This window comes from Gossypium hirsutum, chromosome A07 (assembly GCF_007990345.1).
Source record: "Gossypium hirsutum isolate 1008001.06 chromosome A07, Gossypium_hirsutum_v2.1, whole genome shotgun sequence".
Lineage (NCBI taxonomy): Eukaryota > Viridiplantae > Streptophyta > Magnoliopsida > Malvales > Malvaceae > Gossypium > Gossypium hirsutum.
The window spans coordinates 10,668,449-10,694,857 of NC_053430.1; the positions used below are offsets into that span (position 1 = coordinate 10,668,449).

The 26,409-nt window shown below is 30.6% G+C and overlaps 1 protein-coding gene across 2 annotated transcripts; it reads right to left on the bottom strand.

Annotated features, from left to right (window-relative positions):
• Window positions 1-7,543: 7,543 nt before the first annotated feature.
• On the bottom strand, window positions 7,544-23,849 carry LOC107899367 (kinesin light chain 3). Of its 2 annotated transcripts, XM_016825061.2 has the most exons (18): window positions 23,587-23,849; window positions 22,966-23,061; window positions 20,618-20,808; window positions 20,430-20,534; window positions 18,322-18,422; window positions 17,188-17,266; window positions 16,064-16,075; window positions 15,785-15,850; window positions 14,339-14,407; window positions 14,182-14,238; window positions 12,824-12,901; window positions 11,916-12,013; window positions 11,787-11,832; window positions 10,392-10,519; window positions 10,088-10,193; window positions 9,261-9,323; window positions 8,501-8,566; window positions 7,544-8,017 (listed from the first exon to the last, which is right to left on the bottom strand). In XM_016825061.2, exons 1-18 carry the CDS (start codon window positions 23,714-23,716, stop codon window positions 7,826-7,828), a joined length of 1,683 nt encoding a protein of 560 aa, XP_016680550.2. In that variant the 5' UTR covers window positions 23,717-23,849; the 3' UTR covers window positions 7,544-7,825. The 2 variants fall into 2 exon arrangements, with proteins under 2 accessions (XP_016680550.2, XP_016680551.2); XM_016825062.2 differs by lacking the exon at window positions 12,824-12,901.
• Between the last annotated feature and the right edge of the window lie 2,560 nt (window positions 23,850-26,409).

A 26,409-nucleotide genomic window follows, 5' to 3' on the forward strand; every position in this document is an offset into this window, starting at 1 on the left:
CATAGTCCATGTTAATGTTGTAGAAATTATTGATTCGATACTACTATGGTTGTTTTTGAAAATAAAATTATTACAAGGTTTCCATAATAGTCAACATATAATGGAAAACAAAGTCGGCCAGTTCATCTCTTTGCACCCAAAGCCTCTTTGATTAATCAAGTTTAACACTAACCACTCATTAAGATCATATGAGAAAAAAATACTTCTAGTATTGGAAGAAACCACAACATTCCAAACTGCTCTTGAGAAAGAACAATCTTGAATTGTATGAATAGACCACATCGGAGACAATGGCTCTCATTTGACATGTGCCTTCGAGATATCTCACCATTGGTCAAAATACGATCTCTCCACAATAGCCACAAGAACACTCGAACTTGTTGCGGAGCTTTACATATTACTATAGATTTAATTTTTATGTGTTATAAACTATATAATATATAAAAGAATAACATAATATACAATATTATCAACTTAAAAACGAGTCAAGCCAGATTCGGACATAAACCCTGGTTATATTTTAAACGGATATAATCTTTTTGCTCAATCCCATTTTTTGGATCTAATATTTTACTCAGACCCTAATAAAGGATAAAACAGTTGAATTTACGATAAATTATTATGTCTTTCCCTCTACTTTCCAACACAGCCGCACCTCTGAGCCTTCCTTGTCATTCAAATCAAATCAAAGTTATGCCTCTTTTTGTGCGAATGTACTAGAGTTATCTCCATTATAGTAATATGATCAAATTAATTCCGGTACTTGTTGAGTATACCACGTATTTCAATCAAAATTGAAAGATAATCTCTCAATTAAACTCTGTTTATTTGGTTCAATCGAACTCTAATTAGTATAGATTATTTTATTATTATTTGACTTATGAGTTTAGCCTATAAATATGCTCTTTTACAATCTTAAAAAATATATCTAGTAAAAGATTAGCACATTTGGAAAATTTTGTGTTTACGTTTTGAGGGTTCTTTATTTTGGGGTTTCAGGGTTTAATTTTTTATCTCTATCTTTTGTACTCTTCGTTCTTTTGCCATTCTAGTAAAATTATTTTTACCCGTGATTTTTTATCATTTTTGGAGGGATTTTTCCATGTTAAATTTATATATTCAATTTCTCAATTTCTTTCGCTATTTTTTACCTGTTTATTGCTTAATCGGGTCACTCTCCAACAAGTTGTATCAGAGTTAATTCAATTTTTGTAGATCAGCCCATTCAAAGATGACAAAAACAAGGTTTGACATTGAGAAGTTTGATGGTGTCACAAATTTTAATCTGTAGCAAGTTTGGATGATGCCAATTCTAGTTCAGATTTGCCTAAAAAAGTTGTTACCAGGAAAAAGACATGAAAATCTAGATCAGAAAGAATGGGAAGAGCTTAATGAAAAGGCCCTGTCTGCAATCCAGTTGTGCCTCGCGAATAGGGTATTGCAGGAGGTATTGATAGAGAAAACCTCATCTGCCTTGTGGAAAAGTTAAAAACACTTTATGCGACTAAGTCTATGGCTAACCATTTAGTGTTGAACGGCTATTTACGTTTCGAATGAACGAATGTGAACTTCTTAAAGATCAAATTAGTCAATTTATTATTCTTTCGAATGATTTAAAGAATGTTGAGGTTAAGATTGATGATGAAGATCAGGCTATGCTATTATTGTACTCTTTACCCTCTTCATACAAGTCTTTTAGAGAGACCCTGATTTATGACAGAGATAAACTCTCGTTTGAGGATGTGAAGGGTCATTTGTTGAGTAAAGACAAACTCGACAATGAGTTGGTTCCGATAACAATGCAGATAAGCAAGCTTTTGTTTTGGTAGGATCAAAGAAGCGAGACAAAATGTGTTACTATTGTAAGAAGTTAGTTCACGTCAAAGTAAATTGTTATAAACTGCGAAATAAAATGACTGCTGAGAGTAACGAGGAAGATGTAGCCGGTGCTAATTTGGCCGATGAAAGCAGTGATAATTTCTTGTTAGTGTCAACGAGCAATAACTCTGATCTTACGTCCGAGTGGATCCTATATTCAATATGTAAGGTAATCGATATTGGTACTATTGAAATTAGGATGCACGATGGGATGATTAGGACACTCTCAAATGTTAGGTATGTACCTGATTTACGAAAGAATCTCATCTCATTGAGTATTTGTAATACCCCGAAAATTTTTACAGTAAAATATTATCCGTGATATAGTAAAATAAGGAAATAAAGTGACAAAAAGGGAATTTTTGAGTGATGTCAATATTGAGAAGTATATTATGATATATTAATTCAAGAAAGGACTAAATTGCAAAGATGAGAAAAGTCTTGTTGCACAAGAGTAAATACTCAAAATTTAAGGGGTTGGAGTGTAAAAATAAAAAAGTTGAAGGACTAATGGTGCAAATATTTTAAGGGAGGAATGATCTAGAAACCAAGAAAAATTGATGAATTAGGACCAAATTGAATAGGTAAAAAATTATGAGGGACTAAATTATAATTTTACCAAATTAAGTGATGACTCAAGGATGGAATTCTAAAAGATCATGAAGGGCAAAATGGTCAATTAGTAAGAGAGAGAATTCTAGAATGTAATGATTATGTTGATGATATTTTAAATTAATTAATTAAATAAATATTATTTATTAATATTTTATGAGATGTTTATTATTATTATATTATTATTTATTTAGTATAAAAGGAAGGAAAGATGAAGAATTATCAACACATTACCTTTCCCATGCAAACTAACGTAAGATAAGAAGAAGAAAAGAAGTTTGCTTTCTTTACAATTTAGTCCTTCCACCAAAAATTCATTATTCTCACCTAAAAATTGAAAGAATTTCCATAGCCATCAAGAGAGAAAGATAGCAAGGAGATGATGGGGAGCAAGAATATCAAGTTGGATTCAAGAAATCGAAGCTGGAGGAGAGAGAAAAATCAAGTTAAAGATTGAAGTCAATAAGAAAAGGTAAGTACATCAAGATTTCAATATGTTTTTAAGTTTGTTATTATTGATAAAGCATGGAAATAATGTTATAGTAGAGTTTTCTTACATAAGGTCCTATGTTCTTGATATGTTAGTGAAGAAAAAATAAGAGAAAGTGATGAGAAATGGTGTAGAAAAAGAAAATAAGGATGTTATAACATGGTAATTAATATCTTGTACTAAAACAGTTTTGGACAGCAGCAGTAGTCTAAATTTGAAAAATCATCAAAAATTTTAGAAATCTAATTATAGGATGAATAAAATATGAAATTAAATATTATTAAGTCTAGTTTCTTATAGAAAAAATTATGTAAGTAATGGAATTCTAAATCATGAGATATGATGAATTTTGTGAGACAAGGTCAGAATGATTTTGGGTTCCCCTGTTCTGAATTTATAAAATCATAAAAAAATTGGATAAAAATAATTATGGGCTTAAATTTATATTTTTAGAATCCTGAATGAGTCTATTTTCAATAGAAACAAATATGAACATCATTCGAATTTTGTACAAGGAGATAATTAATTTTTAGAGAAGAAGGGTCACAACTGTTAGACAGCAGAATAGGGGTAACTTTAAAGAATAAACTGTTCTTATTGGCTAAACCAAAAATTCTGAAATTTTTATGGTAAGAATATATATGAGTCTAGATTCAGGTAAAATTATCGGATATTAATTTTGAGTTCTATAGATCCAGATATAAATAATTTAGTGACTATGATGCAGATAGATAGCTTGAATATTCATAAAAGTAAATAATAAAAATTATGGATAATGTTACTTACAAGTGTGTTATCTAGATTAGGGATGTGGAATGGAGAGTAGGAGGAGGAAAAACATATATGAATATTCATTAAGCATGGCTAATTTGAATATTTTAGGCTTAGGGACTAAATTGAATAAAAGTAAAACTTTATGGGTAATTTTGTAAAAATGTCAAAAATGACCAAATTGCATGAAATGAATTATTTTATTATTTAAATTACAAAATTGAATGAAATTATTAATTTAGTTCAAGATCGGGGGAAAACATGTTTTAGGGATTAAATTGAAAAGTGTTGAAATTATGAAAAATTCTGATATTTTATAGAATTCATGGACTGTTATCAATATATATGAGAATAATAGCTGGAAATAAGTATTAAATTGCAAGAATTTTATTTTCCTGACCCTAAGGATGAAATCATCATTAATTAAAAGTTTAGGGGCAAAATGGTAATTTTTCCTAGAGCATTAATTAAATGCATTAGAAGATGAAATGAATGAAAATGATGATCAAATTTATTTATAAAGATCCGGGCGACTCAAATATGAGACTTGATCGTGGAAAAGAAAAGATATCGGATTAATGAAATTATAAACACAAACAAGTAATGAGGTAAGTTTGTGTAACTTGAATTGTATTTTAAATACTTGAAATATGTGGTTATGTGATGAAAATATGATTTGAATGTTCAATTCATGATATTTGATGAAATATTGATAATACTCGATATAAATTGAAAATAAATCCCAGTTGAATGAAAGGAAAATTCGATGGATCTCTGAAAAGGAATTGACGGTAAAAAGGATCTAGCCCGGATGGGTGATCCTATTTTGATATAGCCCTCCCTAAGAATACGTGTAAAATGGATTTAGCCCGGACGGGTAATCCGAATTAGGGTCTGAATTTAGCCTGGACTGGTAATTCAGATCCAAGCTCATTAGAGTAATTGTCGTTGCAGGGGATTTAGCCTGGACTGGTAATCCCACTATAAGGATGAGGTTCGCGGGAGTGTGCTCTCTGATATGAAATGTGTAAGACCATGGTTGAAAGATTCCATGGCAGCTTGATATGGAATGTGTAAGACCATGGTTGAAAGATACCATGGCAACGTGATATGAAATGAACAAGACCATGGTTGAAAGATACCATGGCAACATGACAGAAAATGAGTAAGACCATAGTTGAAAGACACTATGGCATCATGTCAAAGATAAATAAGACCGTGGATGGGAGACGCTCTAACATCTGTTGAACAATTGATATTCAGGTAATATGTATCAGATGACGAATGGTTATATGAAATAATTATGAAGATAGATAAACGAAATAAGTATAAGTACATGGAATATAATTTATGTTAAGTTTGATATAAGCTATTATTGGAATAAATATACATAAAATATATAGAAATGATGGAGCATGAAATATTGATATAATGAAATGAATGATATATGCTTATGAAGAAACAGTAAGAGCATGATATGTTTCATGACATGTACATATATGATTATCTTTGATATGTTGATACAAGGAAATTATGTAAGTTGAGACTATTATTAAACTCAAGTGCGATATGTCGAGAAAATAGATATATCAATGTTGAATTTATATGAGATATGTGCAAGTATACTAACAATGTTGCTGTTTGATGCTTATACAAGTGTCAAACTGTTGATTGAATGGAAATATATTTATTTATATGATGCATTGAATCGGTAAGTATTTAAATTTTTTTTAGTGATCTATAAATGGTAGTAATGCTTCGAAACCCTGCTCTGGCAGTGGATACGGGTTAGGGGTGTTACAGTATTTTAGACTGGAAAAGTTGCAGAATTAACATCAAGTCGAGCGGCATTAAAGTGTCTTGTGGGGCTCTCGTTTTGTTAAAAGGTAAAAGGACCAACAATTTTTATATTCTAGAAGGGTTCTATAGTGATCGATGAAACCGTATATCCCTTGTTTGTTATGGAGTCGAAATCAACTTGTTTGGAGCGAATGCAACTTGGTCATAGGAAGGAAAAATGTATGACTATTTTGTTGAAGATAGGTTCTTTTTTGGATACAGGTTTTGAAAAGTTAGGGCACTGTGTTTGTGAAAATCATACTAGGGTTAATTTTGATTTGGCAATGCACAAGTCGAAGGCTAGAAATCTTTCAGCTTCTAAGTACATATTCGACTTAGTTAATTTCCTACATAGTTCAAGATAGCCCGTGACGAGCTTTGGTAAAGATGGTATTGTGGAAATATAAGTCAAGGTGGAGATTTGTTGAGTATGCCACGTATTTCAGTCAAATTTGAAAGATAATCTTCCAATTAAACTCTGTTTATTTGTTTCAGTCAAACTCTTATTAGTGTAGATTATTTTTTATTATTTAACTTATGAATTTAGCTCATAAATAGACTCTTTTACAACCTTAGAAAATGCATCCATTAAAATATTAGAACTTATAACACTTTTGGAGAATTTTGTGTTTACGTTTTAAGGGTTTTTTGTTTTCGGGTTTCGGGATTTAATTTTTATCTTCATCTTTTGTACTCTTCGTTCTTTTGCCATTATAGTAAAATTATCTTTGCTCGTGATTTTTTCACCTCTTTGGAGGGGTTTTTTCACGTTAAATTTGTGTGTTCAATTTCTCAATTTCTTCCACTATTTTTTACTTGTTCGTTGCTGAATCGAGTCAATCCCCAACATTACTATTAAATAGATCAATTTAGTTCAAATTAGAATATAGTAAATATTTAGATTCAAAATATATCATTTAGGGTTTAATAGAGTTAATATTTTTAAAGTTTTTATGGTTCTGTAAATAAAATCTTCTATTTAAAATTGAACTACAATTGAAAAAAATAATTTTCAAGACATTTTTTATATAGTAAATATTAAATCTATTATAATTTTGATTCATTTTATTCTTTTTAATAGTGCAATGATTAAATTAATTCATTTAAAAATAAAAAGGATTAATTTAATCTAGTCCCAATATTAGAACAAAATTTTTGTTTAAATTTAATGTTTTATGCATTAGTTTAAAGTTTAGTATATTGGTTTTTTTTAACATTAGATAATATAAAAACATTTAAATTTTATAAAAAAAATTCATCTTACATAAAATCAAACATGCAATAAAATTTGAATTCAAATTCAAACTAAATTAAATCTAAATATCGAGTTAAAAAGACTATTTTTTAAAGAATTTATAAATGCAATTATAAGTACAAATATAATATAAATTACAAATAATGCATGTTGAAAAACTTTATTTTAATCAATATCAAATAAAAAAAATATAGCCTTAGACAGATCCCATTATTTTACCACTATATTTCTTTAATAAGGATTCAGATCATACAACTCTAACATTTTGAGAAAATTTTACTATTACATATGTACGAGAATCAAAAATCCACACATCATAATTAATTACACATAATAGAACACCAAATCTAAATATTTTAATAACTAACCCATTCCCCATAACCAACAAACCAAGCAAGCACTCATTTGACTAATCGCGAAGATTTTGGTCTACTTAAGATTATATTCCATTTGGAAGTTTCGAAGAGAAGAAAATTTGTCCTATTAGGACAAAAGAAACACAAGGAAGCTTTTTCAAGTACTATCATATTTTTTTCGACAAAAAGAAAGATGCTAAAGACAATATTAATGAGCATGTAAATAAAATCATAAACGAATATAATTTCTTTTTTTTTCTAAAAAGTTTGTTAGCTTCAGCATTTAAACAAATTAATGGTCATAGGTTGGCATAACATGATTTTGATGGCTCATCTAATAAATGAACGAACCAACTGTTAACTCTTATTTGCGTAATTTTTTCATGTTTGTTTACATGCAATTTTAAGATGGTGAAGAAAAAAAAGTGCCATTCAAAAAGAATTAACATCCCAACATAACCATCCCTCTAAAATTAACAATCATTTGCACTTCAATTCCTTCATATCCATTGGAATGAAATTGGCATAAAATTTTATTTGAAGAAGTCATAAAATTTTCTTCAAACAGGAATGGAAAGTATATTTCACAAAATTGAATCAAAATAACGTGTTGGGTAGTCTGGCTTAGCTTTTATGCCTCCACGACTGCGAAATATCATCTTCTACACGCTTGATTTCATCCTTCAGCTCCTGCAACGTTGTTCCTCTGTATTCTGTTGTGCCTTTAGCATCTAACAAACTTGAAAGATGCTTCAAACAAGAAAGATACTCCGCCTTTACTTGCGTCGAATCACCAATTAACCTTTCAGTTGCCAACTGCATTGTATAGTTTAAAACAATTGACATTCTTGCAACAACATACATTTAATTCAAGATTTAAGCTTTCTATTTCAATGAAAACATGCAAGTATGAAGCCATAATTTAAGGGTAAAAGAGAGTTGCATTTAACTTGGTTTCAAAGTGCTGTCGGATGCATTAGGCCGCATAGGAGATTTTTAAATGCGATATGACAAACAATTTTGCTCCAAAAATACAAAGCATATATAATAGATGATATTTGGAATAAAGAAATTATAGTACAAAAGGGATAATTGACCTAATTTGCAGGTTTCTGAGCAACATGAATGGTTCTACTCAACTCCAAAGGATAAGTGAGAAAAAAATGGGTTATGACAAGGAAAGAATTTAAAAGAAACCAGGCACCGCATAAGAAAAAGAACAAGTCAACCCACCAATGTAAGAGAGTAAAATAAAATGAGTGATTAAAATAAATATAAGACATTAGCCAGGCGACGAACCTCTTTGTAGGAAGAAATGCATTCAAAATGTGCATTTTTGACCTCAGGAGTGGATGACAACTTTGCCTGTAGCCCAACGGAACCATAGTAACTATTAGTACAATAGTCAAAGGACAGCTTGAAATAAATAGGTCCAAAATACCAATTATGTCACTACATAAAGAACACAAGGATGAATAGAAAATTGACATCGATGGGCACATTTCAATATCTTCAAACATCTCAGATAAGTTCAGGTGAAGAAAAACATATCTGATACATTTGTTCAAACTATTGAATTTAAAAAGGGAAAATTACAAAAGAACATAGGAGAAGCATGATGGTATTTGATTTCAATGGAGATCATCATATGTAAGGCCCCTCTCTTGTTTTTCCTATTTCCTTTATTCTCACATACCAATTTGTTTTCAATGTTCTTTATCTTTATCTTTTTTCTTATTTTATTTCAGAAATTAAAAAAATGCCCAAAACAAAATCACACCCCAATAAAATGATGTGGCATATTAGCCTCATGTTGCATTTTACTAACTATTTGTCGTCATTTTACCCATTGTGTGGGGGAGCTCATTGTGCGAACTGAAAAACAAAAGTACCTAAGGTACTTTAGGTGCCAAATCAAACATTAACTATAACTTGGGTATCAAATGAATAACACTAAATAGAAATGTCAATTTGACCAAAGCAAGAACTACCGTAAATCGTTAATCGTTTCAAAGAAACCTGAACCAAACGCCGAGAACCAGAAGGTAACAATACTAACCCCTGATTCCTGCAGTTCTTGCCGGTTGATCTCCAAAAGCCCTAGTTCATTGAGCGACTGCAACTGCAACCACAATGAAAAAAAAAAATTGTCACATCCCATGATAACAAAGAGAATTATAATTTAAAAGCAACACATTTTTAACAAACTAACATTTAGCATGATGTTGACTTTTTTTTTTTCAATTTAAATATTGATATCACCTATTCATTAGTTTTTAGGCCAAAGAAAGAAATTCAAATCGACTTTGTCAACTGGTAGCTCATAACAAAAAAATGTGAATGCAGTGATAATAAAAGCATCCTTCTTTTATCAGGTAATGGAGGAGAATAAACAATAAAATATCAGCACAGAACTGTAAATAAAAGACAATGGTTGGGAAGTATATTAATTACATCATTATCACCTTATTCTGGCCATTAACAATCTAAGGATCCAAGTTCATTAAATAAAATAATATAAATGATCAAATTGTAAACAATATCATTTTATCTCATACTCCCTCTATCCCAATTTTTTCAACTTGACAAGAAATTGTTTCCATGGGAGGAAACAAAGTTGACTTGTTTAAATCTCCACATAAATAGACAACAAAATCTTAAAACATTTAGATAAAAGAAGCTGACAGATAATCTGTTGACAGCTTATCTCATTACTGATTTTTAGGGAATTAGCTTAAAATTAGGATTATTGATTTAATGTATTGATTATGTTTCCTTAGTTAGGCCTACTCTTTTAGTATAAATAGCAATGTAAATTTTTCTGTTGAAAATACAAGAGAAGGGATTCATATTATCAACATAATCTATTATTGACAAGGAACTAACCAGTATGATCACTGCTGCATAACCATCTCGCCTAGTTTCTCCAGAAACTCCATAACCTTGCTTCTTGTTTTGTGTTTTCGATTTACTAATAACTTTCCTTGTTATCCTATCACGTAAAGAGAAATGAGTAAACATATTTGTTCGAATATATGATATGCAGACAAGGGCAGAGAATAAATTATTACTAGGGAAATAACAAATTAACCTATGTTAATCATTATCAACTAAATTGGAGAGTAAAAAGTGGAAAAAGATAGGTTGTAGAGCCCCTATTTTCTTTTTCTGGTAATGAAACAGCACTAACCTTATTGCATTGTTTAAAAGACCTTTTGCCTTGTCAAGCTCAGCAATTGCATCAGAAACATGCATCCCCCTAAGTTGATTGTAATTAAGCATTACAACCCTAGCAATGTGAAGCATGTTGGCTCCAATCTGTCCCCAGGAAAAACAAAGGTGATTCCTCTTAAATTTACCTTATTGCTTTTCTCAGTAACATTTTTTGTTCTTCTTACAATTATTTTTATATGTGAAATAGGAAGATGGCATGAAATAGCGAAGAAACAAAATATTATTAGACTTCCATTTTGGCAATGTTTGTACTCATTCAACATACATATCCAAACGAGCTTATTGAATATTTCAAAAGTTTATATAAATGTTGGGATACATTGAGTAGAATAGTGTTGGTGAATATGTCCAAACATTGAAGCTTCTCTCATAAACATTGATTACTATGAGAGACTTCCAAATTGCTTTTAAAATTTGTATAGACCATAAAAAGCAGTGCATTAAACATAAAAGTGGGAGAAGCAACATAAAAGTGGGAGAAGCAATCATGAATTGTACACAGTACATTTGAGTCTGATAAAAAACCATTTAACTACAATAATTTTTTGACAAATCCATCCACCTCCTTGAAGTTATTTACCATACTCGCCTGTTGTTAAAAACAAAACCCAAAACACTTGTTTTGACAGGTTTGGCCAGCATTCTTATATAAAACATGTTACCAAACACGACAACAAAAATGTTCTTTTTAACAACCAGTGTTTAGTGATGAGTGTTTTTATTTACAAGGGTTTGGTCCAGGATTCCAGAATATTGTTTCCAATAATCAAGATGGCTGACAGTAAAATAGAACAAAAAAGTTAGCTACATTGCCAGAATAACAATGTACAAAGGCACAGGCACACATATGCGCCTTTTATCAACATAGACAGATCTTACTTTATTGTTGTTACTTTTTAATACTTAGCAACAAAAAGATCATAAAAATAATTGATTATTTTCTAATGGAAAGTAAACTTTTGGCTTAGTCCCTACAAATACATTGTTCATGCAAATAAAGTATTAGTAAACTGATCTGGTTCATGCATGTTTATCTTTACCATCAGTCATCCCTTTTTATAGTTATAAGAAGGGTCTTATTTTGAGTTCAAACAAACAACTATCCATTGATTTGAATTTTGAAACTCGACATAAGAAATAAATACTTCAAAATTATGCTTTTCAAGTCTCTAAGACTTAAAAGAAATTAGGAACACTTGGTGATTAATTCCAACTTTCCAAACTAGCAATCATTTTTGTTAGAAATTTAATAGTATAATGAAAATACTTCATTGAATCATAACAACTAATCAAAATGATATCAAATCTGATTTTTAGATATTTTTATCTGTACAAAATCAAAACAACAAACCTGGATGTGATCTTCAGGGAGTAATGTTTTCCGAGCATCAAGACACCTAAGAAGAAAAATGCATGAAAGAATATGATGTCTGGAACGATAAACTATCACAATATTGAAGAAAAATTAAAGTCTACCAACCTTTCAAGAAGTTCTTGTGCTTCTTTTAAGCTCCCAGATGATTGTAATGTTAAGCCCAACCCTTCTGCAGCAACTACAGTGTCCAATGAGTTCCATCCCTGAAAGAAAATAATGTTAGTCACTAAAGAAAATGATTCAATACAGCAATCATTTAATCACTATGTTATCTAATTGTTTATGAGATTTGAAGGCAATTCGGTTCTTGAGATAGATTTTTGGGAGTAAAAATCTTTTGAATTGTATTTTGTGAGAACTTAATAGAAACTTAAGTTGCAAGGGCAGCAGTAAATGTGCTTGCATAGCTCATTGGAGAAAATAGAGTGGAGAAAATAGAGAGGAGAAAAGAAACAAATTCCAAAAGAACCCTAAAAGATGTTTCTTCCAATAGTTGCAAGGAACATTCTAGACTCCAGGATCCTTTCACTACCTGAGGTATAAAAGGTAAAAGGAAAGGCCCTACCCCAAGTGAAGCAACAACCTAATACTTAAAGTATCAAGCAACGTTAACAAACTATGTTAGAAGGTGCCAGTAAGGGTGACAACATGTCCAATGCATGCACTTATAAATTTAAACTTTTTGTCGAGTACATGGCAATAAGCATCCATTGATTTGCATGAATCATGTAGAAGCTGATAAAAGAACCATGAGGAGGTGGTTTTATCCTAAAATCAACTAATAGGAATAATAGAAGTATCTTCAGAAAATACAAGTTATGAAGTCAATATCTTTTGAACTTCAAACAATTTGGAATGAATAATAACATATAACAAGAATGTCTTCAGAGAGGAAAAGTTTCACCCAGAAATTCATACACACCCAGAAATACCCACAAACATAAGTAAAAAACATAAGCACAATAATTACACATGTAAAAGAACATACATGAGCAGAGGAATAAAATTCAAACCTTAGATAATTCCATAATATGAAGGACCTTTCTCTCTATATTTTCAGCTTCTGAAATACGATTGGATTTTATGTATATCTAGAAAAATTAGCAACGACGTAAGTGGATTTGATGCATTACAGGAGTATAACTAGTAGAAAAAAAACCAGAACAGTAAAGAAAATCTGTACTAATGCTACAATGACAAAATTTTAAGTTTGAACAAGAAAAACTATGGTTATTTGTAGAACCATTAATGATGATACCCAAGTATAATAAGTTTGACTAATGTGTTTAACAGACAATTTATCCCAGAGTCACAGCAGCTTTCTATCCTAGCCCTTGGATACACATGAACCCCATCTAAACAGCTAATCCTAGCCATTGACACTCATTAAAATAATTGCAAATTATATAGTACAGATAAAACAGAAAAAAAATAAATAGTATTTCTAAAACCAATTTATATAACTTCTGGATTGTTGCATCAAGTCAGATGAAGCAAAATAAAGAAGCATCTGTAACCCAATACCTCGGAAATGAACAATTAGGTATAGTGCCACAAACATGAAAATATTAGTACATCATGTGTTCAGAAAAATGCATGAAGAATGTGCAACACAAAATATCACCAAAAGGGATTACATGTTCAATCATGTGCATCATCTAGCATGAACATTTTATCCTGGAGTCTTAGCATTGTAACTTAAGATGCTACCTCTGTTCAAATAAAATTTTCATGCAAGGGAAACAACTTGTTGAGGTCAGCAAAAGTAACAAGTTGAACCTCAAATATATAATTTTTCTTCAGCTGTAAAATTCCTATTATTTTACGAACATGCTAACTTGAGTGGTAAAGAGGGGGACTATAATTTCCATCCTCAACAAATCAATCTGTTGATATATGTTGGTTGCAGAACTTAAAAGTAGATTATTTTCTACATAGTTAACAAACAAATATATAAACAACATGCTCACAACGTAACATAAAGGGAAAAAAGCAAAAAAGGATGACCGCTAAAACCAGATAGGCCTAATATAGTGTCCTTAAAATTCAACTAGAACTTAATGGCTGTCTAAATTTTGTAACTAGCATGATAAGCATACAAATATCTTTTCTCCACATGGTTACATGGAATTAAAACCTGCCAAATATAGTCAACTTCCATCAAGATTGACTAATGAGGGCCTCCCTTCGGATGCCTTAGAAGACCAAGTGTTAATAGGAAACTACAAAGAAGCGAGATTTTGCCTCAATAGATCCTCCAATGAAGTATAACTGAGCCTTTTCATTACTCTAACCAGGTAAACATCCTATCAACCAAAGGCTATTTAAGTGATATGAAAAAAGCTATAAAAAGGACAGGAAGATTTACAACCTGCGCCAGATATCGTAATCTCCTGATGCATGCCATTGACTCCCCCTGACCATTTTCCTATATATAGTTGAGCACATTAAAAAAATAGAAAACCACCAAACCCATGACCATATAACACCCATAATTAACACTAACTTTGACCAGAATAGAAATGTACCTCTAGTACTCTGATAGAATCCTGAATAACGACCTCAGAGTCATTTAGTCTACCTTGGAGAAACAATACCTACAAGTAAACGACAACTCACTCTAACATCAAAACACATTAATGAGAATACAGCAGAAGACAAAGATTATAACAATGAAGCAAAAGTAGGATATATAACAATTTTACAGGCACAAAGAATTCGTTACTACAATATCTCCTGTCATAATTAGGCATGAATCTCAGCATCCATTACCACAGAAAAGACATTTTGCAGCACTTAAATCAAAGAGTGCATATAGATGAGGAAATTGAAAATTTTCAAGCATTTTAAAAAGCATAAATTATGATATCTGCATTTGTAATTGCATTGTTTGGATAAGTATTTCTTATTAAATTCCAGTTTACACGAGAAACTCAGTTTTGTCCCTAAAACACTGAAGTCCGACAGTTCAGAATCCCACACTCCACACCAAAAGACTGCTTCTTGCATTGCTAAAAACTCGAACCTTCAATAGGCATGCATGCATGCATGAGTAGCATGTACTGCATCATTTTGAATTACTCTCTAATTAAAAAAAAAAAAGAAGCTAACGAATCTTAAAACTAAGGTTTTAAATCCCAAATCCACAAATGTTAGTGTTTCACTCACTAGTCAAGATGAAATTGGTGAATCTTTAAGAAACAAAAAATCTTGCTCAGAAGTTGTCCTCTTTTTCACTTCAAATGAAGTACTCAAGAAAAAAATTTTCTTTCAGCAAACCCGAATTCTTTTCAGTTTCTTTCTTCAATACTCATTTAAATTGACCAAAGAAATCTAAGCATTCAAATCAACTACTTTTTTGGTGAAATCTTACATTAAAGGTTTTTGCAGTTCATGATAAAGAATGAGAGACGTTGGATTGAAATACCAAGAGGTTGATTATTGCCTCTGTTTTGCAAGCAAAATTAATCACACCCATATTGGGTTTATGATAAATGCTCATATTCCATCATTGGGGCAGATGTAGAATCTCTAAACAACTTAACTAGAGAGTAGATCGAGGTAAATCTAAAGAACTCCGGTGTAATATATTCTATACTTAGAATGAAATTTGAAGTACCAGAATTTGATGAGGAGGGAAAAAAAATAATGAAGTTAGGGAGAGAAAAAAAGAGAAAAATGTACAATATGGAATATGAAATTGTAAGTTAGGCAACTTTTAATTTGCCAAGATTTAAATTTGATATTATTTCTACTAAAAGAATCCCTCATCTGAAGACAGCTTAAAAATTTGAAATTCTAATCATTCTTGAAGTGGATTGATGAACAAAATGTAAATCTCCTCCAACAACTGATGCACATTATAAAGAAAAAATGCAGAACACAAGGATGAGAACTAATTAATAGTACAAGAGGCTGTAGCAAAATCAAACAACAGAAGGGTGACAAAATGATATGGATATCTGAAAAATTACCGTTCCAAGGTGATACATTGTATCCGCATAATCTGCGCTGCCACGTCCAAGAACACGTCCCTTTATCTGAACCATTTTGTAGCATAATTCTGTCATTCTAAAGAAAGTATAATAGAGAAAAGGAAAACTAATTTCAATTTGAGTCACAAAATGCATTTAAGATGAAAATCAGTAAAAAGATATCTAAGCATGTATACGTCTCTGTGTGATGCATATGTGTGGGTGCACGTGCACGCATGTGTATATAAAGGCATACCTACTTGAATATCTGATTCATACCTTTAAAGCACTCTGTCAAAGGAATTACCAAAAAAAAAAAAAAAAAAAAGAAGATATTTTAGATGAAGTTGTCATAAACTGTAAGTATCGAAGTATAAATAGGTAAATAAACATAGAGACTTAGGAGATGAATGCAATTGAGTTGAATTAATTAAATCTATCGTTGCACACCATAAAATTTAATGCCAAACATATATACAAGTTAATAATACTAATAAAATACGATAGACATGAAACAACTAGCAGTTGTACATGTTTAAGAAACAGTTGCAATGCATGTATAAATTTAATCTATCAAATTGTTGCCAGGCCATTTAGAATTAAGTACTTTGTGATTAAACAAGAGTATAAAAAATAATAATAGTATACTTTTAATTTTTACAGTTATTTAAAAAAAACAGAAAAGAAAAGAAAAATAGAAAGCTACTCAAACATGATGCTTCAATATGTTCTTTGGAATTCATATGAATTACAAGTTAAAATTTGACGAGATTCTCAACTACACATTCCCATCCCCAAATGAAAGGAGAATACATAATTTCTTGATTGGCATTAGAATGAAGCAGGGACACCAGAAAAGGACTAGCTTTTTTTAGTTTAACTAACAAACAACTAGCTATTTAGAAAGTCTAATACTGCAATTCTCTGACATCTAGTTGACATGGTAATCAGAGTAGGGAAACGATATTCCATCATGCTTATAGTGTATCAAACAATCCAAGTTATCCAATAATAACTAAGGAGCTGTCTCTCACAATATGATCCTGGTCTTCCAATTAAAACATTCCTTACTAGATAGAAGCAAACTGCAGTCTGCAACAAACTAGCAACAGTTGAACAGAACAAAAATTATAAGGAAAATTTCTCCTACACCAACTGTGATATCAATTTTTCCCAGAAATGCTGTGTTTCTTAATACCCTGAATTAGCTGCTGTTAACAAAGGAGGCCACAATAAATTGCGTATTTTTTGGTCTTTGCTCACAGTTCTCATGCCTGACACAACCCACCAGCTGGATCATATGATTAAAAACTCCGTATGCAAATCCACTAGATCCAAATTGATACAGATAGAAATATTGAGCATCAAAAAAGTTTCCAAGTCAATGAACCATATTCTCTTACCTCGTAGCACACCCGAGCCGCCTCCAACTTTCTCTGGACAAGATAGAACTGCCCGAGATTGTGCAGGGCAACTCCTACACTTTATTAATATGGATAAAATAGTTCAATGAACAATAAGAAATAAGATTAATAAGGCAGTTGCTTGCACCCATTTACAACTATTTTGGTACAGTATAAGAAACTACTGTATTATTAACATAAATGAAATCTGTCTGCTCATATAAAATCTGTGTTCAGGTACATCTACCTTCTTGAACAATAAAACTGGAAAATGGAGTATGTCAGGAAAACAGCACTAATTTCCTTAAGAGGATTGATTCCAAATATATCTCATGTTTGGACTAAGACCATCTCCATTGGACACCTTCAACCGTTTCAAAGATTTTGGACAAGAAAGTTGCAATGGGTTATTCCATTAGTTTGATTTTTCTAAATTTTAGGTTCCTTATCGATCATATTTGTCTTAATGGTTGGAAAATTAGGCAAGGTACAGCTGTCTGGTACAAAACAATCTTGCTAGCACCATTCACTGAAGAAGTAGCAGTGACAGGTTTTTGTATCTTAAACTTGTGAATTGGTTTATCAGGTTTCAACTTAAAGACAAACTTTGGAAAAGTTTGCAAGCTTCTCTGACATGTGTCCAATTTCAACAAGAACTTAATGTTTTCCAGATATGTAGAATTATATAAACTAAGTTGCGTAGGATTTTCAATCTCTCATCTTGGCTTTTATGTTTTCCTCTTATCTGATTAATTCCTTTTTTCTTCATATTCCTTGATATAAATTAAACCAGATCTGAAACCCAAGCAAAAAGGCAACTCCCAAATCTTAGTCTTTTCCTTCAAACCTACGTTGCATGCGCCTTAGTTTCTTCTACATCAAATCCTAACCTGAATTGACAGTTACAAGACTAAACAAAGCAGATTCTGTACCGTAGATTATGTATAATGTATGCCAACATAAACATGAATAATTACTAGAAAATTACTTACCTGTGCAAGTGTATCTGAACATGGCATCTTCATGAAATTTAAAATATTATATGAAAGCAAAATGTACAGAATAATATACTTGAGATATAATCCTGATGACATATGATCCTTATGTAAGTTTAAAAAGTAACGCGCTAGTTACCGTATATCTTCAGAGCCAAATGCCTCCTCTAATATGCGGATGGCATCTAAATACAAAGGTTCTGCCTTGTCAAATGCCTTTTTAACTCTGTAAAGCTCTGCCTAAAAAGGATGAAAGGGAAAAAAGTGGAAAAAAGTAAAGGGAACAAGGGAATGAATTTCTTAAACAGAAGAAGCTACATTGCAATGTAAATAAATAGATTTAGAGAAGAAAAAAGCAAGGAAAAGAGAAAAGCTTTTTATCTCAACTTCATGAGAAGAAAGAATTGACATCACTACTTTCATTAGGACAATGTGGACACCTAGAGTAAATATAAGACAACCAATGGTCTATTAAGCATTCCCAAAGGTGTGATGGGTCCACACTGTTTAATAGACGTGGGACCCACATAAACATACCAGTGATTGAAATTTTCAAGGTATTAAAAAATTTTGACTATGCAACATGCTTGAGAGAGACCACCTATGTCAAAAGCTTCCAGCCACAACAACATTACATACCAAACCAAATTCAACATTGGCATCGGTGTTATTCTCGAGCAATTACTCTAAGCAGAGAACAAATGAAACTGATGAAAGCAGATCCAATGTAGAAATATATATTGTGTCAAGCTAAAAAACCAAAACTAGTATTTTTTCCTTGTCCAATGTGGTACCTATATTAGTTTGGCTAAAGATATACATTTTGGTACAAGAGAATGGTTAGAATGTGGCCAAAACTAGTGCTCTTTTCTTGTCCAGTGTAGAAATAGATATACTTTTTAGTGTTTAATTCAAGTTTTAAGGTTAATTTGATGAAAGTTAATTGCTAATATGATTAGGTTAGAATTTTCATGGTTTGTTAATTGTGAATTTTTTTAATATTTGTCTAATTTGTTAAATATAGTTTGATTGATGTGATTTTTTAGGTTATAGGGTTGATTCAATGAAAGTTAATTGCTAATATTATTAACTAATTATGAATTTTCAACAAATTAACCCTAAAACTCGAATTAAACACTAAAAATTAAAATTATTACTTTTACTAGACCTGATCATGGGCCAGGCCACCAATTAAACCCAAAGGTATGCCTAAAAGTGGGAGGGTTTGGATAAAAGTATAGGCCCAAAAAATGAGCTTGAACAAGAAAATAAAGCCTCTTTTCTAAATGGGTCGAGCCTCGAGTAAAAATTTTTTAGCTCGGCCCGGCCCGAATTTGCCTAAATGTTTTTCTCACTGCTGTTTTGCTGTTGTTTGTTGGCATATTGATGTTGTTTTGCTTCCATTTTCCTATCATATCATTACTATTTTGTTATTATTGTTTGGATATTGTATAAATCTTGTTTTATTATTAATTTTGCTACTATTTTAGAGGAATTGCTTGCTAAGTTGCAACTATCTTAATGCTACTTAAGTATAAAGACTATTTTTTAATGTATTTTCAATTTGTTGGGAAACATTTATTTTAATGTTTTTAGTGTATTTGATGTATTATATTTTTAAATTTATTTTTATATAAAAAATTAATATATAAAAAGTTAATACGGGCTGGGCTCGGGTTTAGCATTTTTCAGTCAGACCAAGCTTGAGCAAAATTTTAGGCCCATTTTTGGGATGGGCCTGAGCCTAGAAAATGGGCCTACAATTTTGCAATGGCCCGGCCCATTATCAAGTCTAACTTTTAGGTACTAAAATGTATAACTTTTGTCAAATACAGGTGCCGCATTAGACAAAAAAATCAAAGGTACTACATTAGAAAAAAAGTGTCTAATTCGGAAATTAAATAATGCATTAAGCCTTAGAGATATTTCAAACCTTTCTCACCTAGAAGCAAGTTTTAAAATCAGTCAATGTCCTAAACAATAGAAATGTCACCAAAACCTCACTATCAAATTATACAAACAAGTAGATATATTTTGCATACCAAAAAAAATAGCTATGAATAAGTATACTTAAAGAATCAAAGATATATATATTTTTTAATTTGTGCAGTATTAGATATGTACTTGAAAGTATTGGAAGCATTAGGGTACTTCAATCATAAGATAAGATACAAATAGATAGTTTTTGGAGTATGTATGTTGCATCTACCATGATTATAGTCAAAGGCATTTGAGAAGTAGACTCACCAAATTGTTGCATGCAGATGCAACATGGGGATCTCTCTCCCCAAATCCTTCTTTAGCTTCCTGGATTGCAGAAAGGAAGAACTTTTCTGCCTCCTTTAGTTTTCCCTATTATTTATAAAAGGAAGAGGGAGAGAGCGCAAGTCAGAAACTAAAACAGAGAGATAAAAAGTAGAGCAAAAAATGCTTGCCTGCAGAAAATAATCCCTCCCATTATCTGTAAAAATCCTCCACTTAGATGTGTGTACATTGGATATAACAGAGCCATCCTCAATTTTACTTAATCCAGAAATGTTAACGCCTTGGACTTCACTCTCTGTATTTGTTTCATTTGAGCCATCGTCAGCAAAAATGGGGTGGACATTTATCCCCAAAATTATAGCTGCAAAGAAAACAGAGCCATCAACAAGAATTGTATAAGCAGTAATCAATTGTAAGACGATAACCAATCAAAGAAAAGATTGGAGATAGATTTAAAAGTAACTTTTAAAAAGCTAAGGCATTTTGTTTGGATGTTTAGCTATACATTAGAGGATTCAATGTGTTTTTTCTTGTTTTAGTTCAGCTCAAAAGCTCTATTACTTAAGAAAGAATAACAGTACCTTTGATCAAGAAGGATGCAAGGATCATAGTTTCAGCAATGAAGATGAATACCAAAAAAATGAAACGTGGATAGCGTACAGAAAAAGCACTGCAGCATGCAAGCTTCATTGCCTTTTTTTCAAGAATAGGAGCATGCAATTTTAAACCGAAAATACATGGAAAAAATGAGACATTAGTATGAACTAATATATCTTAAATGGTCAATAATTGAAGCTATACTGATCTAAGAAAAGCAATTAAATCATTTGATAGGAAAACGAATTTCAGTTAATTTTAGCAACATTTTGCTTTACATTTATTGCTTTGATTTGCACAATATATGTATCTCTAAGTGTCTGCATGGTTGGCTTCAAGTTCTAAAAGTTCTCTGCATTTGTTGTCTTTCTTTGCAATTACTCTCATTCTCTTCAAGCACCCAGCAGTCACAGCAAACCACTGACATCTATTCAGTGTCATTCCTCCTATCTTTCTTTGTCTCACTCCCATTTATTTTATACCCCTTTTTTCCCATTTCCAGCTGATCCCCTTCATCTTATTTTACCAGCACAACAAAGCTAAGATTTGAGCTTTCAATAATTTGTTTTTAAAATATGCTTAATTTCGGTTTTATTTACATGATTTGAGCTATGGCTTAATACAGACTTAGGATGAAGGTCTATTGATGAATGGACAAGCCCAAGGGTCATGACTTGTATGATCTATGGGTAGCAAGAACTCAAGAAATTTCTGAGGATTTTAAGATTTTCACAATGATCTTTAAGATGTTGATAGAGGAACCTGGATTTGTAGGTTAATTGAGTGTTTTATCTATGTATTTCAGTACTTGATCGCAGTGACACTTTTAGTGCCTCAACATTAATTCATATTAAATCATGTCTTCTTATTTAAATTATTTGTTAATGTCCACTCAATTGCTAACGATGTCAAATTATCACCATTGGCATTGCTAACATGGGCATTGACTTCGTTATTGTGTCTTTGAACAAACTGACATGGCATTTTCCCAAAATTTGGAAAGTCTGAAGATGACAAGGATTGTTTTTTTTTTTGGCCACTTGAACTATTTTTATTCTTCCCCTCTCAATTCGTCTTCAAGATTTTAAATTTGGGTTGTTTTGGGGGGGGGGGAGACAATAGTATGGGCACCAAATTTGGTAGCCATAACCAAATAGAAACCAGAATCAGATATGGAAACCATCTCCAGCAAAAATCAACGCAAACTACAATTTCCTGAAAAATTTTTAATACATTAGAAAAATCTATGATCAACTCAAAGAACAAGAAGGTTAAAACGTGATATCAAGATGTCAATATTCTTTGTTTGCATATCTATCCAGTGCACAATTCGAAACAAATACTCTTCAATAGAAAATAGTAAAAACCATTTTTTCTCAAATATATTAGACATGAGAAAGAGGAAGGCAGACAACAATATAGGTTAAGAAATTCTAGATTGAAACCCCGAGAAATTCTACATATGCTACAAAGAAATTCAACAACATTTTGAATTGTGAAAGACCAAAAAAATCAAAACACTTCGATAAAAAAGGGAGAAAACATCAAACTTTTCTGCAGTTCTATTTCTAACCCAAAAAATCAATAAGACAGTGCTTGAATTTTCAGGAATCATATTAAAATGATAACCAGATATCCAACAGGGAATAAAAGGATTTACAGAACATAGAAATACGCCCTATATGATCTAATGCAACAAGTCAATAGAAGGCAGCAGTATTGTAGCTCATCAACCGAGAATCCCATTGAAAAAAAGAAAGAAGAAAAACTGAGTCCTTTTTAAATGTTTGAGGGTGTGATTGAGGAGGAGTACAAGAACTTCAGTAGAAATGACAAAAGAAAAAATATACAGTGCAGAGATAAAGACTAGTATAGTAGGTAAGAAGGAAAATTTGATGAGAGAGAAAGTGAGAAGTTATACCAGCTTGAATAAATAGTATAGTCCATATAGGAGGATCAGCATAAGTCGTACTCCATGAACTTCCATTACCAAATTGATTGGGAAATTGGATTTTTCCTGCAATAATATCAAAATCGATGATATCAGGAAGAACTAGATAATATAACAGCTAAACATGAAAGACCATTACAGACAGAGTTAATTTGTAACTTATGCTACTCGGTTCACTATTTCCTCTTCGTCTTTTCCGAGGGAAGTCAACAAACATGAACATGGCTAAAAGGCAACACCATTTCTACTATCAAAAGTAAACTCAAGCATTTTGTTGCCAAAAAGTTTTACATTTTCTAAATTTGTTTGCTTTTGTATCCAAATTCACTTTTTTTTTCTTTTTGGTTCCTAAAGCAAGTAAGTAGCACAAGTAACAAACACTGGTACATAATAAACAAAAGATGATGAACAATTTGGGGAACAATCCAAATAATTAGCATTCTAATCTAAGAATTGGAACTCTCTCAAATTTAAAAGGATAATAAGGGCTTGATCAGATTCAATGTAGCGTCACTGAATCGAAATTGAATTCCGGAAAAATAGCGAAATTAACAGAAATGATCACAAATATTTAAAAATTGAGAAACATACTGGAAAGAGGGAACGGCAACGGGGTGGCGGTAGCCATTGAAGTTTTTGGAGGAGAAACAGAAGTGGAGATGGAATGAGAAGGGAGGCGAACTCTCCTTAGCAAACTAACGGCAGCTTTACGTAGATACATCTTCTGCTTTTGCAGTACGGCGGTTTTCTACCGTAGCCGATAACTAATAATAAAAGGAAAGGAAGGGGAAATTAAAGAAAGGAGATGAAAAGAAATAAAAGGAAAATAATGGAGAAGAGCGCGGTAAAGAGAAGAAAAGTGGGAAACCAAACCATAAAGAAGAGACTAAATTTAATGAATATTAATTAATGTGAGGCCTCCTTAAAAAATTAAAAATTTAGATGCCTTGAAAATTATAAGCTTTAATCATTTTTAGACTAAATAGTTAAAATTTAAATGTTACAATATGATTTAAGTTTTTATATTTATATATATTTAAAATTTAATTCACATTTTTTTAAGAATTTAATCTTTCTATTTTTTAATTTGATAATTTAGGTCTAATTGTTAGTACCAGTATAATTTTTCTATTAAATTTATTGATTTGGTATTTTAAAAATTTAAAAGAGTTACTCGCTTGATAATCATGTCATGAGAAATAGCATTATAATAGACTTGAATCTAACAATGTTAACAATTTTTTTTAATTTTACATCAACATTTTTTAAAGTCAACACTAATTTGATATAATTTATACTTGTTGAGGGTTAAAATTGTTATTGTGCCCATTTTAAGAGCTAGCATCATTAGCTCACTAAAGACTAAAATATGCAAAATTAAATAATTAAATGATAATCTTATAACTATTCATAGTAAGATGACAAAAAAAACTTACTAATAATTAAATAAATACTAATATAACTTGCTCATTTATTTAAGGCTTAATATAACATTGGCACCAGAACTTGATACTTTTTCCTAATTTGTTATTTGATCCAATTTGATACCTAAACTTACACTTTTTCTTAAGTTGATACTTAATCTTTTTAGAGTTCAATTTAGTACCTGAACTTGACTCTTGTTCCTAATTTGGTACCCAACCATTTTTTTTGTTTGATTTGGCACTTGTCAAATGTTTTGCAAATTACTCCAATATAATAAAAATATTTTTTTATAAGGTAGCAAAATAATCAATGTATGACCGACATATAATAGATAATATGATTTTTTTATATTTATATATTTAATTACTTTTAGTTTTATTTATTTAATTATTTTATTAATTGAAAATAATAAATTTCTTTTAATTTAGGGTTTTTGAAATATTTTTTTCTTATTTAATATTAATTCGTTAAGCATGGTTGAATATATTTTTTTTAACATGAATTTCCTCTAATGCTAAAAATATTTTTGTAGCATAAAAAAATTAACATCATTAGTATTTTGCATAATTTGTATAACATTTAATAAATTTATGTACCAAATTGAACATAAAAAAAGCTTAGGTACCAAATTAGAAAAAAAAACAAGTTCATGTACCAAATTGGGCCAAAAAAAGTTCAGGTACCAAATTGGGCCAAAAAAAGTTTAGATTCCAAATTAGAAAAAAATGTCAAATTCAAGTACTAAATGTTATATTAAGCTTTTATTTAATAGTATATAGATTAATTTCATCTGATCCTTTATAAAAAGGGACCTACCATGTAAATTCCCCGTTGAGAAAACCTTTACTTGATGGCCAATGCTCCGTTGTGTCCACTAGCAACACACTCCGAGATCCGAATTTGGTGCATCTCATTATCTAATTACTTGGGGATAATTTTTAATTAAAGTATAGACATTCGTGACTATTAAATTTTAAATATATAATTAATGAGAAAATTTTAATTAGCTTAATTGCAAAATTAAATTAACTTTACATATTTTATAAATTCTATATTGTTAATATTTTGACAAATTGGATTCAATAATATGTAATTATTTTTATATCAAATAAAGATTATTATTATTTTTTTTATAAAAACAGGAGTAGGAATTATTTAAGGACGGATCAACTCGATGTTATTCTCAACTAAAAAAATACTTAAAACATAATTATTTTAACACTGCACAAAGTAATTCAATTTTTAACTTACTAAAAATTTTATTATAATTTATTCATATAAATAAAAATTAAAAAATAAATATTATAAATATTATATTTTTATCAAAACCTTGATATTATAATTTAATTGGACATAATTTTACTATTTTATATCTATTTAATGATACTTTATATTCTAAAATATAATTAGAATTTTTTTATAAGAGATATATAATTAGAATTGGAACAAGAAAAAAATATATATAAAACTTAACATATTTTACATTTTGTTGTGCCATATAATATCAATATAATCGTTTTAATAAATATTCATTAAAAATAGGATAAACTGCATACAATATCACTAAATTATATGTACATTTACGTTTTGATTACTCAACTTCAAAAACTTACAAATTGATCTCTAAACTATTCGAAAGTTTTCATTTAATTCATTAGACTATTAAAATTGTAGTCGTATGATCTTCCCCATTTCCATTGTTTGTATCAAGTGAAAACTTTTCTTTCCCTCCTCTTTTGCAATTTAGTTTATTTCATGAAACAACTTTGATTGTCACAAATCTACGAATTAAAATCCAAATAGCTTTCTTCTTCGATCTCTGACACTAACTGTCAAATTGAATTAGATCCATGATATGTTCTTCTACTCATCAATAGATATTGATCAATCGTACTAATCGACGAATGGTCGCTTGAAGTTCACTAGCTAGATTTTAAAAAAAAACTAATAGCTCAGTGATTTAAATAAAAAACTTTGAATAGTTGTGAC

Bases quoted from the DNA above. Each gene is read 5' to 3' on its own strand.
- LOC107899367 (XM_016825061.2), bottom strand. From the start codon at position 23,716: ATGTATCTACGTAAAGCTGCCGTTAGTTTGCTAAGGAGAGTTCGCCTC. The intron at 20,535-20,617 runs GCAAGCATTTTT...TATAAATAATAG, and splicing joins GGAGGGATTATTTTCTGCAG to GGAAAACTAAAGGAGGCAGA. The intron at 8,018-8,500 runs GTTCGTCGCCTG...TATACAATGCAG, and splicing joins GCATTTCTTCCTACAAAGAG to TTGGCAACTGAAAGGTTAAT.